Source organism: Pristiophorus japonicus, chromosome 1, assembly GCF_044704955.1.
Source record: "Pristiophorus japonicus isolate sPriJap1 chromosome 1, sPriJap1.hap1, whole genome shotgun sequence".
Lineage (NCBI taxonomy): Eukaryota > Metazoa > Chordata > Chondrichthyes > Pristiophoridae > Pristiophorus > Pristiophorus japonicus.
In genome coordinates this window covers 206,324,469-206,343,207 of record NC_091977.1, presented here as the reverse complement: position 1 = coordinate 206,343,207, position 18,739 = coordinate 206,324,469, and the positions used below count along the sequence as shown (strand labels likewise).

The 18,739-nt window shown below is 43.8% G+C and overlaps 1 protein-coding gene across 2 annotated transcripts in view; it reads right to left on the bottom strand.

The window, feature by feature from the left end:
• LOC139268281 (ephrin type-A receptor 5-like) overlaps positions 1-18,739 on the bottom strand; it is a 460,418-nt gene that overhangs the window by 219,230 nt on the left and 222,449 nt on the right. For both annotated transcript variants that reach the window (XM_070886335.1, XM_070886343.1), the window contains exons 4-5: positions 14,173-14,328; positions 439-774 (exon numbers count right to left, since the gene is read on the bottom strand). In XM_070886335.1, coding sequence (XP_070742436.1) covers positions 439-774; positions 14,173-14,328 — 492 coding nt within the window. The remainder of the gene's footprint in view (positions 1-438; positions 775-14,172; positions 14,329-18,739) is intronic.

The following is an 18,739-nucleotide window of genomic DNA, read 5'->3' as shown; positions in this document are numbered from 1 at the left end:
GTAGATTTCGCACGGAATCCCTAGAGTTTACTATTACCCCAGGTCTCTGTTGCTTTTTAAAATGAGGGCACAATCTGTTACAGACTGCGAGGAGCTATTCTTGAATGAAGTTAATTATAAAAGGAACACAATTCGATTAACTGTATTCCTTTGTGATGAAACTGAGAATGTAAGAAAACCAGTAATATGTGTGCTCTGTACGTAAGGATTTGTCCCCATCTGTGTGTTAAAAGTAAATGCACATGTTTTAATTCAAACTACTTTGCAGATGATGTAATATTAATTTAAAAACAATAAGAGTGCCTCATTAAATAAACTTTCTAAAATGGTCACTAGCATTCAGCTGCTGGTGAAAACTAAGAATAACTGAAGCACATTTGCAGTCTCTATAGGTCAATGAAACGACAATCCCAATCCATCTTATTGAAGGGCACTTACCTGCTTGATTTGTCGTGACATTTACAGACACAAACTGTCTGGGGACGGAGCTCAGCTCTGATACTCCATTCACTGCCTCAATCTCAAAGGTGTAATTGGTGTGAGCCAGGAGATCCACCACCATCACCGAGGTGTTCTTGAGCCCAGCTTCCTGTGGGATATATCGGACACCGCCACCGCACTCCTCACACTGGATCAAATCAATGCTGCACCTCTTGCAGATCACAATGTACATCACATCTTTTCGCCCTCCAGTATCAGCAGGAGGGCTCCAATCCAGAATCACACTGGTATTATTGATGTTGGAGATCACATTCTGTGGGGCTGATGGTGGTCCTGGGATCAGTGATAAAAACAGTGTAACTTGCATACCCTGTGTGAACGTTCCTGACTTTTAAAGAATGAACAAATTACATACTGAATTTAGATTAAAAATTACTTGTTTTCATATAAAATTCCCTATTATAGGATGCCTTGAAATATATATTGTATGTTCTAAATCACAAAATTCTTCATGATTTCATCTACTATACAATACCACAGGAATACAATGGAATAGAAGAAAGTGCAAGATGGGAAAAAAAATTGCAAACCATGTGCAAGGTTCATGAGCATAAAAATGACTAGTTTTTTTTGCCCAAAGGGTGAGGCACTGGAAGATTGAAAGTGCCCAAAAAAAAACTTACTCCAGGGCCATTAGCAGAGAGAAAATGAGAGCGGTGGTAAAGTATATGTATGTACTGCACCCGAGCAAGAATAGCAGATACTTATATGTCCAGGTACTACCAAGTTACATGCATGGATAATATTGGGTATGTTGTCAACATAATTTTAAATTTGTCTTCCCTTATAACTGAGAAAAACAAAAGTAAATAAATAAAAAGAACTAAGAATGTTAATTCTGCTTTCTATGCTGAAGTAGATAGATTAAGATAGTATTTGAAGACATGTTCTATGTGATGGCATTTTATTGTTTAATTGAACCAAAATTGATCATTAAAACAATGTTGATGCAATGCTATAGTTAGAAAAATATTCCAGTACATTTATGCTGGAGTAAAAGACAAAAAGTTTAATACAACAGAATTTTCTACAGAGCATATTAAACAGAAAGAAAGATAGAAAGTAGTGCCTTTCATGGCCTCAGGATGTCCCAAAGCCCATGAAATGTTTTTGAATTGTAGCCAGTAATTTTAACTTCCAAGAAAGGATGGGATTGGGCAGGTGGGAAGTAAAAAATGTTTAAATTTCAAATCCGCAACCAACCTGACCATTTCCGGTTTTAATGTAGGTGGGTCGGGGACACAAGTGAACAATTAGGAGGCAAAATGGTCACTAAAATCTTTTCATTAGCTGTGTGCCTCCATTTACATTTTTTTTTATTTGTAACTAATATCTGCTGAGTTTCCTGGGACAGGGGAAACCCGGCAGGTAAAAGGGGACAAGTACATAAGTACATAAGAATAGGAGCAGGAGCCTTACGGCTCTTCGAGCCTGCTCTGCTATTCAATAAGATCTCCCAGGAGATTACATGGCTCCGGTTGGGGTGGAGTGTAGAATGTTTTGTATAAGGGGTGTCGCAGTTGTATGAGGCAGACTGGTTGGGCTTGGTGCTCTTTGCCTTTCCATTCTTTGCATTGTTCATAGGTTGAGATGTAACCTTCAGGGCTGCTGACCAAGGGCCGTGCGGCTCTTTGTCAGCTGGCATGGACACGATGGACCGAAATGGCATCCTTCTGCTCTGTAAATTTCTATGTTTCTATGTTTCTATCATGGCTGATCTTCGACCTCAACTCTACTTTGCCGCTCGATCTCCATATCACTTGATTCCCCGAAAGTCCAAAAATCTATCTATCTCAGCCTTGAATATACCCAACGATACAGCTTCCACAGCCCTTTGGGGTACAGAATTCCAAAGATTCCAAAGGGTAGGGCAATAACCATAAGGTAAGTGCCTTTACAGCACTGCTTGTGAGCTAGGAGGAGCAGGCATGTTTCCTCCAGGCCCAACAAGCTTACCTCTTTATAGATCCCATGATCAGCAAATCCCTCACTGCCCCAGTCTTGCGCTCTCCGCCTCCCCCAGCTATCTCCAACTCCCCCAGACACCCCCTGCGTGATTGCCAACTTGATCCCACCACCAATTTCCCCCAACCTCTACAATCTTCTCGACCTCCACAATCTCCACCACCCCGACCTCCCCATGTCCCCCCACCCCCTCCTTAATCGTATGGTTTTTTTTCTCTCTCTCTGTTTCCCATAGCAGCTGCTAATTATTCCGCCATTCACACCCTATCTAGATTTATCTTTTTCTAACTTCTGCCATTACCATCTCAAGTCAGCCCATCATCCATTTTGTCTCTCAAATCTCTCCTGTCTTCCACCCTATCACACACCTTCCCGTTTGTTCTTTCCTCCCCTCCCCCTTTCAGTGCTCCCTAAGAATCTGTTAATTTCACATTTTCGCCAGTTCTGACGAAGGGTCACAAATCCTAAACGTTAACTCTATTTCTCTCCACAGATGTTACCTGACCACCCTGCCACTCAGACTGACTGTTGGTGGGAAACCTGCTGAGAAAATATAAAACAAGTTCTGCTGCTAATTTCAGCAGGACATCCGGGAAACCTGTATTTCCGAGTTTCCTATCCGATAATCCTCCCACCCATTCTCTTCATGGCCCAAGTAAATATCAGGGTCGTAGTCTCTATTGCAATGTAAAAGTGCGGCAGCCAATTTGTGTGCCACAACCAGCAATGAGATAATAACCAGATAATCTGTGGGATAAACATTGGTCAGGATATCATGGAGAACTTCCCTGCACTTTTCAAAATAGTGCCATGGGTCCACCTGAGAGGGAAGATGTAATAGGGAAGATTAAGGGCCTTGGTTTAGTGCCTCATCAAAAAGATGGCACTTCTGACAGTGCAGCATTCCCACAGTACTGCACTGAACTATCAGCCTGGATTATGTGCTGAAGTCTCTGGAGTGGTTTGAGCTGCCCTTTATGCTATCATTATTGACACTCAGCTGATTATTATAGTGATTAGAGGTTAAACAAGAGCATGCAAAAACCCATAATAGTTATTTAAGAACTTGCTCGGTACTGATTTTGGTCGGTTAATTTTATTCTAGGAATGTAGTCCCAACTTTCTCGTTCTCCCTCTCCTGAACTTATTGACTCGAGTTTAGCAAGAGCTGCACAGAACGTCATGTACCCACATGACTGTTCTTCATGGGCTAGACTTTCTACTATGATCGTTGGGCGATATTTCTGTCCTTAATGCTGTTTTTATTTTTCAGGATCGCTGGAATATCGCCCATTTGAAAAAACGCTAAGTTTCGCCTTTTTAATTTGGGCGATAGCCTTAGCGATGTGAAATGGGCCTTAGCAATGTATTCAGTCATGCAAGGCTAGCATCCAAAGCAACGGCCATTCTGCGTATGCACTTTTTTTTTTCAGAAAGAACTTTTCCTGCGATTCGAGAGGTCAGGGGTCATCTGCGCATGCTCAGAAAGCAAAGGGAGGGAGAGAGAGAGAATGAAAGTTTTGAAGGAAGTTGATTTTTGAAGGAGTGTTCAAGATGTCGCAGGAAGATTGGGGAGATAGTATGCAGGAGGTTTCAGGGAGAAGGAGAGCGAAAGCCATTTCAGATGAGGCTAATGAGGCCTTAGTTAACGAGGTGGAGAATTGGTGGGGCCAATTAACCCGGGGTGGGTGTGGGAAACCTCCACCCCGGACTTATCAAAAAATATCGCTGCCCTCGTATCATCGGTGGCCCACAATAGATGTGAGGCAGACCAGTGCCGCAAGCAATGGAACAGTCTTGTTGCATCGGCAAGAGTAAGAATTCAATTATTACATTTAAAATTGAAATGATGCACTGACTCATTAATTAGAATGTAAATCTGCCGGATTGTAATTAAGCTGGGTAATCTTGGGTAGCCTCCCTGCTAAGATTTGGACTGGGGTCAGAACCTGCGCCCTTTAAGTCTAATTTTGCTAAGATGCCTTACATTTAATCAGCAGTATTAATTAATATTTAAAGGCTTTGATCGAAAATTGTGGCCAAAATGAATGACTGGAAACAGACAGACTGCAAACATTCAACATTTCTACCACTTTAGTTTAGAAGGAGAATGATTAAATTATATCGCTGCTTGTGTGCTGTGAGCAACTCTTGGGCACCATCTCCTTTTTGGTTAGGTTGGTGGATGGTGGCACGACTGAGCACTGAGGGGTCCAGCCATCTTTACCCAGACTGTGTGAGTCTCTTTGGCTGCTGTCAGTCACACAGTGACCCAGCCTGGACTGGGGGAGAGCTGCCCTGGGACATTGAGACATTAGTTCTGGCCACACAGAGGTCTCCGAGTACAGCCCAGGGACACGTTGCCCACTCCTGTTATGGTCCTGTCATTGCCAAGTTCACCAGCGGCCCTGATTTCCCCCCATCTCCCCCCACTGCCTCGGGGACCTCCATCGATTCCAATAAACCGCCTCCCTCCCCTCAGACGCCGAATGGCATGGCCTGTGGATGGGGCGTTTCCTGGAGATTGTACACGAGATGTTTGGTGTCAAGCATTAGTTCCTAAACACGATCTTATTAAATATTTTTTCTGAACGTCGATGTTATAATCGATCCATTGGATAAAAACCGTATTAGCATACAACGTTAATGATGAATAGCACGTGGGGTGACTAATTGTGGATTAAATATCTGTTGTGTTTCCATAAAAGTACCTAGTCAATTAACTTATGCCATGCTCTGGTCATGTTTGCAGAGTCACGTTTGCAAAGGAAGATATCTAAGAATCCGGCGGAGCGGAGGCTGCACTGGTGCACTGGAGGCAGTGTTGACCCTCGTCATCGATGTCTGCCCTTGTTGATAATAGGTTCCCAAGGAATGGGAAGTGGTCCACATTGTCCAGGGCTGCGCTGTGGATCTTGATGACTGGGGGGGCAGTGCTGTGTGACGGGGTCAGGTTGGTGGAGGACCTTTGTCTTACGGATGCTTAGTGTAAGGCCCATGCTTTTATATGCCTCGGTGAAGATGTTGACGATGACTTGGAGTTCACCCTCTGAATGTGCGCAGACGCAAGCGTCGTCCGTGTACTGTAGTTCGATGACAGAGGATAGGACAGTCTAGGATCTGGCCTGGAGGCAACAAAGGTTGAACAGGTTCCCACTGGTTCTATAATTTAGTTCCAATGCAGCGGGGAGCTTGTTGAGTGTGAGGTGGAGCATTGCAGCGAGGAAGATCGAGAAGAGGATTGGTGCGATAACGCAGACCTGCTTGATTCTGGTTCGGACATGGATTGGGTCTGTGGTGGATCCGTTGGTCAGAGATCATGGCCTGCATGCCATCGTGGAGCAGGAGGAGGATGGCGACAAACTTTTGGGGGCAGCCGAAAAGGAGGAGGACACTCCATAGTCCCTCACGGTTTACAGTGTCAAAGGTTTTTGTGAGGTCAAAGAAGGCCATGTACAAGGGTCGGTGCTGTTTCCTGCATTTCTCTTGCAGTTGTCGCGCTGTAAAGATCATGTCTGTTGTACCCCGTAGTGGACGGAATCTGCACTGTGAATCCGGGTGGAACTCCTCAGCCACAGGGAGAAGATGGGTGAGGAGGATTCTAGCAATGACTTTCCCAGTGGCTGACAACAGAGAGATTCCTCTGTAGTTGCCGCAGTTGAACTTGTCCCCTTTTTTAAAGATGGTCACGATTACTGCATCTCTGAGATCTCCCGGCATGCTCTCCTCCTTCCAGATGAGAGAGATGAGGTCATGCATTCGTGCCAATAGTGCCTCTCCGCCTTACTTTAGTGCCTCAGCGGGGATTCCATCTGCTCTCGAAGCTTTGTTGTTCTCGAGCTGACTGATGACCTTTTCCACCTCGTGCAGGGCTGGGGTTTTGCTGAGGTGGTGACGGGTAGCATTCTGCGTGATGGAGTCGAGGACATTCGTGTTAAAGGCAGAGTCTCGATTAAGGAGATCTTCGAAGTGCTCCTTCCAACGGGTCCTGACTGCCTCGGTGTCCTTGATGTGTGTCTCCCCGTTCTTGGCCAGCAGTGGGGTGGGGCCTTAGGTGCTTGGGCCATAGGTGAGCTTGACTGCGGTGAAGAATCCTCGCACACCATGGCTGTCGGCCAGCTGCTGTATCTCCTGTGCTTTCTCCACCCACCATCTATTCTTTAGGTCGTGGGTTTTTTGTTGGACCTCAGCCTTAAGCAGCCTGTAAAGCTGCTTTGCTGCTCCTGAGTAGGATTGTTGTTTTAGGTTCAGAAATGCCTTGCGCTTGCGATTTATTAGCTCTTGGATCTCCTGCTCATTCTCATCAAACCAGTCCTGATGTTTCCTGGTTGAGTGGCCGAGCGTCTCTTCGCAGGCACTGGTTATGGTGGCCTGGAGGACAGACCAAGTGCTGTGGGTACGCTGCGTCTTGGGGTCATCAAGGGTTGCCAGGTTAGCAATGAGGCGCTGGCTGTATAGGTCTCTCTTAGTTGGGTTTTTGAGTCATATGGAACATCTCTCGTTCGCATTTATTGTAGTAGTGTTGCTCCTCGTACATATGCCTGCACAGCACAAGCATTCTCATGTCTCCCCTTCTCATCTACTAACCTGAATTATGTTTTCCAGCTCCCCAGACGCAATGGGAGGCCCCTGGAGCAACACCAGTGCTGCTACAAGTCGTGCTCACCATGGGTGACGAAGAACAAACCGAGGAGGACGAGGATGATAAGCTCGTACTCTCATCTGTGGTACCTGCGGCCACGTCATTCTCAATTGATGAAGTAGGGGGCCAAGCAGCTTGCAGCAGGCCATTCCAAGGCGTCCAGTGCCCATGTCGACCCCGCGGAGGTTGAGTCGGCGAGGTAGGCACGCGCTGCGACAGGCAGATGTCAACGAGGACATGGTGTCTCTGTCGCGAGCAAATATCGACATAGGTCAAGAGCTCCTCCAGGTGATTGGTGGGTTGACCGGCAACATTGCCACACTATCTGCCAGAATATCGGAGGGCATGGGGCAGATAGTTGTGGCAATGGGGCGAACGACCGGCTCTGTCGATGCCTTGCGGCAGGCGACCGTTTTGGGATACGGCACTGCACCCTAAGGTGCCGTACCACTAACCCACACGACAGATGCGAGGCAGGAGGAAGAACTTCCTTCTGACTCGGAAGACGTTTCTTCCCAAACGTCTTCTCCTTGATCCACTGAGGTCATTCTGCCGACGTCACCCCATCCCCCACAGCAGCAGCTCTTGAGGTGCTCTGCTGCAAGACGTCTTGGTCCCGTTACTCGGAGATTAAGTGGGAAACTGGGGGTTACAACTGGAGGAGGGGGTCAAGTTAGAGGAGGGAAGCGTGGCCGCAGGTAGGAAGGGGCGTGGCTATATATTATTGTTTTGTTATTAAAAAAAAATGTTGATTGTTGACTGTTGGGAATGGTGTTCTTGATATATTGTTGTGGAAAAAATTTTGTTCACTGTTGGGGGTTGTGCGGGGAGGCGGGGGGAGGGGTTTATACATGTTTGTTAAAAAAAAATTAAAACCACCTGTTAAATTAACATTTTTTATTTAACTTTACAATTGTTGTGAAGTGTCTTCTAATAACGTAATAAAACATCAATACAAGGGTTGCAAACAATGGCCATGGCCAGGCAAAGATGAAGTGTAACACAATTGTAACTGTCACCAAAGTAACTGCACGCAACAGTTTTGCAGCTGCATAACTACCGCAAGGCTTTTCCAGTGGTGTGGGGGGGTGTTGGGGGCATGGGTTCATTATCAGGGTGATTGTCCTCCCCGAGGTCCTCGTCCTCCTCTTCCGCCTCCCCTCGCTCCCAAGGTGGATTGGCGGTCCCATCTGGCAATTGTTGTCCTCTCCTGATAGCTAGGTTATGCAACATGCAGCACACCACAATGAACTCAGTGACCTGCTCAGGGTGTTATTGTAGGTTGCCTCCTGAGTGGTCCAGGCATCTGAAGCGCTGCTTCAGAACTCTAATTGTCTTTTCAACCATATTGCGTGTAGCTATATGGTTTTCATTGCAGCACTTCTCGGCTCCTGTCTGGGAATAATGCAGGGGGGTCATGAGCCAGTTGGCAAGGCCATATCCAACTATGCCCCTGCATCCAACTATGACCTTGCGACTGACTCTTAAAACAGTTCAGAGACTGTACTCTTACGCAAGATCTGCGCATCATGGATGTTCTCTGGAAAATTTGCATTTACTGCCATGATTATTTGGTTGTGATCGACAACGAGCTGCACATTCAGGGAGTGAAATCCCTTTTGGTTCCGAAACACCTCTGCATCCTGTAAAGGTGCTCGCAGGGCGATGTGCGTACAGTCTATAGCTCCCTACACCTTGGGGAAGTTTGCTATTCTTGAGAACCCCAAAGCCCTGTCACTCTGTGCCTCCTTGGTCATAGGGAAGTTTATAAAGTTCAACCTGCAGGCGTAAAGGGCTTCAGTCACCTGTTGAATGGAGCAATGTGTGGCGTGCTGAGAGATACTGCAAATGTCACCAGCTGAGGCCGGAAAGGAGCCCGATGCATAGAAGGAAAGTGCCGCAGTAACCTTTACCTCAACGAGCAGTGCGGTCCTGATGGTGCTGATAGGCTGCAGATCTCCCTTAATTAGCTGGCATATCTCACTGATGACCTCCTTTCAGAATCGCAGCCTTCTAACTCACGTGTTATCGGACAAGTCCAGGTATGATCGCTTATCCCTGTAAATGCGTTGGGTGTAGTGTCTCCTCCTCATGAGCAGTCTGCCATCTCTTTGATTGGGCACATAATACTCTTCACTGAACCTTCTCCCATCTCTATTCTGCACCATGTGATTAGTCATCAATACTGATTGAGAAATTACAGGCCCCATCAATATAAATGCCCTTAATCTCTCTTCTTAATTTGTCCTCAACATATACAAACGTGATTAGATGATTGGCAAGTGTCAAAAACACCCTTAAAATCACTCACAAATTGCTTCTCCTGACAACCACTTCAAGCAGCCTTTTATTAAAGATCCTCTGAGTTACAAAATGGCGCCCGCAGTGCAGAGTAGTGCTGAGTAGCGCCAAGTTTAGGCCAGGTGATCACAGCTTTTCTTCAGTGTCTTTTTGGGCCAACAATCATCAGGGTGAATTATGGGCAAAATGCCGAAAGTAGTGTTCTGCAATAATCTGGGCGATAATCAGCGTTAGTTTCCATTATAATCAGTATTCTCAGCCTTGCATGAGGATGACATCATATATATATATTTTTTTTTTAAATAGGCCAGGCGATGCAGCTCATTCCTGTATGCCAAAAGTTGCGCCGACGATAAACGGGTGATAATCGGGCGCTATTTTCCATATTTTAGCAAATATGGACGAAAGCCTGAATCTCAGCGCTTATATGGGCGCTAAATGGGCGATGATGTGCCGAAAGTCTAACCCCATATGTGCACCTCGATGAGTGTCACAGGTCTTACTAAGATTGTGGAGGTTGCCACAACTGATCCTGTTCTCACTCATTATTCAAACACACTTTTTCCAGTTTCACTATCAGAAACAAGGGCCCTCGTTAATGCAGTATCATGCACAGGGGTGTCAAAGTCAATGAAACACTTATGATCAAAACAGTTGGCACAGATATAATTTTTAAGCCCAGATGAGCTAGCTTGTAGGCATGATATGGAACTGTACATAGTTCTTATATAGTAATGATAGAATGATACAGCACAGGAGGAGGCCATATGGCCATCGTGTCTCTGTCAGTGTTTTGAAACCTTAAAAAAATAACTAAAGAAATTAAGGGCCTAACTACTGAAGTGTGCAGGAGGAATTCAGCAATTGTATGCTGTGATTATACAGATTTGAGGAGTTACGCATTATGGATGGTGAGTTTGAATATGGCTGGTGAAACAATCTTTCATTTGAATTTCAATTTGCCATGTGTTTTGCTGATTAATGATATGCTTTTACAAAATCTGAATGCAGAAGAAAGAACAGCAGCAATTCCAATTTTATGGTTAATATCTGTAATAATACCATATACAGGAATGCAGTACAAACGCATTAAGTGTTTGCATTCACCAATTGTAAGTTCTATCCTCATAACAGTTATAAATTGTAGTGTAAAAAGTAGTGTCACACTGTAACTAACGGAATTGAGGGCAAATTAGGAAATTGGCTGCGTGGCAGGAGACAGAGAGTAGGGATAATGGTTAAGTAGTCAAATTGGCAGGATGTGACTAGTGGTGTCTGCAGGGATCTGTGTTAATGCCTCAAGTGTTCACAATATTTAGTAATGATGGAGATGATGGCATGGAAACGCATATATCCAAATTTACCGATGACACAAAGATCGGTAGCATTGTAAGCAATGTAGATTAATGCATAAAATTACAAACAGATATTGATAGATTAAATGAATGGGCAAAACTATGGCAAATGGATTTCAATGTAAGCAAATGTGAGGTCATCCACTTTGGACCTAAAAAGGATAGAAAAGGGTACTTTCTAAATGGTGAAAAGCTAAAGGCAGTGGATGTCTAAAGAGACTTGGGGGTCCATTTTAATAGATCATTAAAATGTCATGAACAGATACAGAAAGTAATCAAAAAGGCTAATGAATGCTGGCCTTTATATCTAGAGGACTAGAATACAAGGAGGTAGAAGTTATGCTGCAGCTATACAAAACCCTGGTTAGACCACACCTGAACTACTGTGAACAGTTCTGGGCACCACATCTTAGAAAGGATATATTGGCATTGGAGGGAGTGCAGCATAAGTTGATCAGAATAATACCTGGACTTCAAGGATTAAGTTGTGAGGAGAGATTACACAAATTAGGGTTGTATTCCCTAGACTTTAGAAAGTTAAGGGGTGATCGAAATTTTCAAGATATTAAGGGGAACATTCGGAAACACAAAGGGTGGTAAAGTTTGGAACTCTCTTGCACAAACGGCAATTGATACGAGATCAATTGTTAATTTTCAATTCGAGATTGATAGCTTTTTGTTAACCTAAGGGATTTAAGGGATGTGGGCCAAAGGCGGGTATATGGAGTTAGGTCATAGATCAGCCATGTTCTTATTGATTGGCGGAACAGGCTTGAAGGACGGAATGGCCTCTCCCTATGTTCCGAACCACAGAAATAATTTCAAAGAAACATAGAAACATAGAAAATAGGTGCAGGAGTAGGCCATTGGCCCTTTGAGCCTGCACCACCATTCAATGAGCTCATGGCTGAACATGCAATTTCAGTATCCCATTCCTGCTTTCTCGCCATACCCCTTGATCCCCCTAGTAATAAGGACTACATCTAACTCCTTTTTGAATATATTTAGTGAATTGGCCTCAACAATTTTCTGTGGTAGATAATTCCACAGGTTCACCACTCTCTGGGTGAAGAAGTTTCTCCTCATCTCGGTCCTAAATGGCTTACCCCTTATCCTTAGACTGTGACTTCTGGTACTGGACTTCCCCAACATTGGGAACATTCTTCCTGCATTTAACCTGTCTAAACCCGTCAGAATTTGAAACGTTTCTATGAGATCCCCTCTCATTCTTCTGAACTCCAGTGAATACAAGCCCAGTTGATCCAGTCTTTCTTGATAGGTCAGTCCCGCCATCCCGGGAATCAGTCTGGTGAACCTTCGCTGCACTCCCTCAATAGCAAGAATGTCCTTCCTCAAGTTAGGGTTCCAAAACTGTACACAATACTCCAGGTGTGGCCTCACCAAGGCCCTGTACAACTGTAGTAACACCTCCCTGCCCCTGTACTCAAATCCCCTCGCTATGAAGGCCAACATGCCATTTGCCTTCTTAACCGCCTGCTGTATCTGCATGCCAACCTTCAATGACTGATCTACCATGACACCCAGGTCTCGTTGCACCTCCTCTTTTCTTAATCTGTCACCATTCAGATAATAGTTTGTCTCTCTGTTTTTACCACCAAAGTGGATAACCTCACATTTATCCACATTATACCTCATCTGCCATGCATTTGCCTACTCACCTAACCTATCCAATTCACTCTGCAGCCTCATATAGCATCCTCCTCACAGTTCACACTGCCACCCAACTTAATGTCATCCGTAAATTTGGAGATACTACATGAAATCCCCTCGTCTAAATCATTAATGTACAATGCAAACAGCTGGGGCCCCATCACAGAACCTTGCGGTACCCCACTAGTCACTGCCTGCCATTCTGAAAAGTACCCATTTACTCCTACTCTTTGCTTCCTGTCTGCCAATCAGTTCTCAATCCACGTCAGCACACTACCCCCAATCCCATGTGCTTTAATGTTGCACATTAATCTCTTGTGTGGGACTTTGTCGAAAGCTTTCTGAAAGTCCAAATACACCACATCAACTGGTTCTCCCTTGTCCACTCTACTGGAAACATCCACAAAAAATTCCAGAAGATTTGTCAAGCATGATTTCCCTTTCACAAATCCATGCCGACTTGGACCTATCATGTCACCTCTTTCCAAATGCGCTGCTATGACATCCTTAATAATTGATTCCATCATTTTACCCACTACCGATGTCAGGCTGACCGGTCTATAATTCCCTGTTTTCTCTCTTCCTCCTTTTTTAAAAAGTGGGGTTATATTGGCTATCCTCCACTCCATAGGAACTGATCCAGAGTCTATGGACTGTTGGAAAATGACTGTCAATGCATCCGCTATTTCCAAGGCCACCTCCTTAAGTACTCTGGGATGCAGTCTATCAGGCCCTGGGGATTTATCGGCCTTCAATCCCATCAATTTTCCCAACACAATTTCCCAACTAATAAGGATTTCCCTCAGTTCCTCCTTCTTACGAGATCCTCTGACCCCTTTTATATCCGAAAGGTTGTTTGTGTCCTCCTTAGTGAATACCGAACCAAAGTACTTGTTCAATTGGTCTGCCATTTCTTTGTTCCCCGTTATGACTTCCCCTGATTCTGACTGCAGGGGACCTACGTTTGTTTTTACTAACCTTTTTCTCTTTACATATCTATAGAAGCTTTTGCAGTCTGTCTTAATGTTCCCTGCAAGCTTCCTCTCATACTCTATTTTCCCTGCCCTAATCAAACCCTTTGTCCTCCTCTGCTGAGTTCTAAATTTCTCCCAGTCCCCGGGTTCGCTGCTATTTCTGGCCAATTTGTATGCCACTTCCTTGGCTTTAATACTACCCCTGATTTCCCTTGATAGCCACGGTTGAGCCACCTTCCCTTTTTTATTTTTACGCCAGGCAGGGATGTACAATTGTTGTAGTTCATCCATGCAGTCTCTAAATGTCTGCCATTGCCCATCCACTGTCAACCCCTTAAGTATCATTCGCCAATCTATCCTAGCCATTTCACGCCTCATACCTTCAAAGTTACCCTGCTTTAAGTTCTGGACCATGGTCTCTGAATTAACTGTTTCATTCTCCATCCTAATGTAGAATTCCACCATATTATGGTCACTTCTCCCCAAGGGGCCTCGCACAACGAGATTGCTAATTAATCCTCTCTCATTACACAACACCCAGTCTAAGATGGCCTTCCCCCTAGTTGGTTCCTCGACATATTGGTCTAGAAAACCATCCCTTATGCACTCCAGGAAATCCTCCTCCGCCATATTGCTTCCAGTATGGTTAGCCTAATCTATATGCATATTAAAGTCACCCATGATAACTGCTGCACCTTTATTGCATGCACCCCTAATTTCCTGTTTGACGCCCTCCCCAACATGGCTTACAAAGTATACTTACTTGTACAGGCCATCGCAGGTGGATCATTATCTCTTCTGAAGTAGTTTTCCATGCAGTGACACGAAATTGATCCCTTTTCATAGGTATAACTGTAAGGAGGGCACTTGCTGCATGATGAGCTGTATGGTGAGGCCTTAAAGAATCCTGGTTGACAAACTGCAGAAATTAAAACAAAAGACATGCATTTCAATGAACTACACCATATCACTATCCAAAATAAAAAGTGCACTATTTCCTTTTAGACAAACCAATTTGAGAACATAAAATCCATTCCATTTGGAATAGCTTCTATTAATGATGGAAATACTCCATATCTGTAACTAATTCAGCACAGGGAATATTGCATTGCTGCTATTAGTTTACATAGTGGTGGCTATACTTCAAATCAATTAATTTCTGAGACATGTGATGAGTCCCGAGATAAAAGGAATATAGTATTTGTTTCACAGTTGTGTGGATATTTACTTCTGTGTACAAAACAAACAGGTGGCAGTGAGAGTGTGTGAGAAAAAAGCTTAGCTTTGTGTAATGCCTTTCATACCCTCAGGATGTCCCAAAGCACATCCCAGCCAATGAAATACTTTTGAAACATTGTTATTTTTGTAGTATGTACATGTGTTAGACTTTCAATATAATTCAATACAGAAAGAGTAGATAAGGGTAATGCAGTAGACATAATATATTTGGATTTTCAAAAGGTCAGAATATGTGGAATCAGGGGACAAATCATAAAATGAATAGCAAGCTGGCTACAAAACAGAAAACAGAGTGTAAGAGTTAAAGGTAGTTACTCAGACTGGTGGGGAAAGTTGGGAAGTGGTGTTCCACAAGGATCGATGCTGGAACCAATATGTTCACCATTTACATAAACAATTTGGACTCGGGAATCTGAAGCATAATTCCATAATTTGTGAACGACACCAAATTGGGTGGTGTAATTAATACAGAGGAGGACTGCGACAAAATACAGAAAGACATTAATAAACTTGCAGAATGGGCATATATTTGTCAAATGAACTTCAATATGGATAAGTACGAGGTAGTACATTTTGGTAGGAAGAATGAGGAGGCCACATACTTCTTGGAAAGTAAGGGCCCATCTGAGGGCGCTAACTTTCCCGGCCTGGGAAAGTTAATGCCCAGGTCTGAATTCCCACCCCCGGTGAGAAATTGCCCCTTTGTTACCTGGAAACGAGGCAGAGTGCTATCTGGTACTCCGACTTGTTTTGGGGATGCCCCCGGGGTGGCAGCGCGGCACTGACCTCAGCACTATGTGGCTGCTCCGCATAGCACTGACGCGCCACAACACCCCTCCCCTTCATTTAAAGGCAAGGCCGCTGCGGACTCTGCAGCCCCTTTGGCGGGCACCATTGGGCCACCAGGGGCATTTTTGACCTGGCCATTCAAAAGGTAGTGCTAGGCTGCATGATGGCAGACTGGTCAAAATGAGGGCCAAAGAGAACATCGGCCGACAATAAAATATGGCGGCCCGGGGCACACACGCCCTTCCCTTCCCTACCAACAGCGCTAATGAGGTGCAAAAAAAGGGGCAATATCGGCCCATAGGTGTCTAAATGGGATAAAGGAGCAGATCGATCTGAGGGTACAGATACATAAAAGTAGGTCCCGTGTTAATAGGCCATAAAAAAGCAAACAATGCACTAAGATTTATTTCTAAAGGGATAGAATTGAAAAGCAGGGAAGTTATGTTAAACTTATATATGACCTTGGTTAGACCATCCGTGAAGTATCGTGAACAGTTCTGGTCTCCATAGCATAAAAAGGATATCGAAGTACTGGGGTCGGTGCAAAAATGATTGACTAGGGTGATTCAAGATCCAAGAGGTTATACCCATCAGGAAAGATTAAACACACTGGGACTCTTTTCTCTTGAAAAGAGAAGACTGAGGGGTAACCTGATGGAGTTCTTTAAGATTATGAAAGGGTTTGATTGGGTTGACATAGGGAAAACTCGTTCTGGTCTCCAGAGGAGACCAGAACGAGTGGCCATGAATAGGAGAAGCTGGATACACACGTGAGGCAGAAAGGAATAGAAGGATATGTTGATGGAGTTAGATGAAGAAGGATGGAAGTGAGCACATGTGGAGCACTAGCACTGGCATGGACCTGTTAGAATGGCTTGTACTTGTGCTGTAAATACTATGTAATACAGTACTATGTAAATGTCTCCCAAGTTTCAAGAATAGGAATTGTTCTATTTCACAACCAATTCCCCTTGATTTTACCAATCTCCTGTTAATGTAGTCAGAAGGATGCGTAACCTATTCCCAGGCTTGTAAGAAAACCATCCCAGTTACAATGCTCTCTCCAATTTCCATCCCTGGTAGTCACCTTAGACACCTGGCTTCTGTTTGATGCTTGCTATAGCAGTGTGGCCACATTCAGGAACTCAGAAGAATTTGCATCATTCTATGGTCATCTTCTAGGCTGACACTCCAGTGCAGTACTGAGAGTGCTGCATTGTCGGAGGTGCTGTCTTTCAGATGCAACATTAAAACGAGGCCCCGTCTGCTCTCTCAAGTGGATGTAAAAGATCCTATGGCACTATTTTGAAGAAGAGCAGAGAAGTTATCCCCGGTGTCCTGGCCAATATTTATCCCTCAATCAACATCACTAAAACAGATTATCTGGTCATTATCAGATTGCTGTTTGTGGGAGCTTGCTCTGCGCAAATTGGTTTTCCCATATTACAACAGTGACTACACTCCAAAAGTACTTCATTGGCTGGAAAGCTTTTGAGACGTCTGGTGGTTGTGAAAGGCGCTATATAAATCCAAGTATTTCTTTCTCTAAGTGCCATAACATGACAACACCACAGATAAATTCAAACTACATTTTAGAAAAAGAGCTGCTAGGACTACAGTTCTCTAGGCCCAGCAGAAAGCTGCTCAGCTGACATCAGATATTACTTTACTCCTTGAAGTGCAAGTCTGGCCTATAGAGACTCCCACAAAGAATAATGAAACATCTCAAACTTACATTAACCTAATCATTGATGGTGTAGTAAGTTGCTGATGAGGTGGACCGGTTTTTCTCAACTGGTAAGCTCTTCTGATGAAATAGATCTAATTTTCTTGTTTTGCCAATCTGGTACTGTTTCACAGTTCATGGAAGCTCTAAATTAAGTCATACCAAAATCATCTTGTTGACTTCACCTAATTATTCCTCAGGCTTTTTCGGAATGTTATTCAGTGAGTTTAGTCTGTATAAATCCATCTCTGACAGCATTAGCTTCACCCCAGTATCTTCTCAGCATAAGCTGCACAGTGAACACTCTTATCAAAGCACTGCTTGGCATTCATCTTTACCCTATTTACTTTAGCACAACTTCTGACAGCAAAATAAATGTGCAGTATCAATGGTTTTTCATTCACTGACCTGTAGGACCTTTGAAGCCACTGGGGAAGTTAATGGGTCAGCAAAAGCTCGTCAACAGTGACTTCAAAATAAGTGTGTATGTATGCACAGTTGTCTCAATGTGAACCTGGTGCTATAGAAATCCCATAACATAAAGGGGTACATTTCTGCTGCTACATTTGAGTAACTGGTAGACTGTTTTTTCAGTGATGGACAAAACCCTAATGTTACATCAGTTAAAAGGTGTCTCAAAAATCAGGAACTGCTTCAATCACGGAATATTAACCTAGAGTGAAAAGAAATGCTTTGAAATTCAAAATGATGAGGGGTTTAGTTAAAGTAAATGGGAGGAAAAGTACTTCCACTGGTTGATGAGTTGGTAACTGGGAGGGGGGGGGGGTTAATTTAAGATCATACCCAGGAAACTCTTTAATGCAAATACACTGGCAGCAATAACACAATTAATCAAAATCTACTAAGCAGCCTTGAATCATACAATCCTTTCCAGTCACTCTCCACACCCTTTTCACAAGTCTGGATTCTTGCTTTTGATCGCTATGCATTGACTTCTGCTGGAAAATGCAAGGTAGAATAAGGAAAGGATCTCAGCTACAAGGTTGTTGTACAGAAAGTCTGCGAACTGTCACAGTTTGAGGTCACGTGACGAATGCTCACCAGGGTGAACATGCAGCACCCAGAGAACTGAACCCCATTGTGTGCCATAACTGTTGATGGGCAACGGGAGTAAAACCAACAACTATGGGCAAAAAGATGAACTCTAAATTGACCAATATTTTTACGTTTGCTAAAATTAAAAAGAAAAAATTGGCTTGTACTTTTGGTTAACATTTTTCTTTTTATGCAGCAAATTTTGTTCTTCTCGGCTGCAGCCTCAGGGTTTGAGAATATAGAAGTTTCAAGAACTTGTAACACTTCACAAAGAACGTGTGAAATGTAACATTTAATTTTTAGCATGGAGTTAGGAAATCTTGAATTCAAATCCAGAATGATGTGGAATAAATTAATGTCAGAGTTACCTCAAGCAAGTATTTATTACATTAATTCCTTTTAGCACTTGAGATTTTGTTTTGGTACAAAATAGCAACATCACTATTTTCTTGCCAACTCTTTCTGCACGGTTCACACCTCTTGCTCTCCTTGTAGGTTATTGTTTAGCAAACACTGGGGG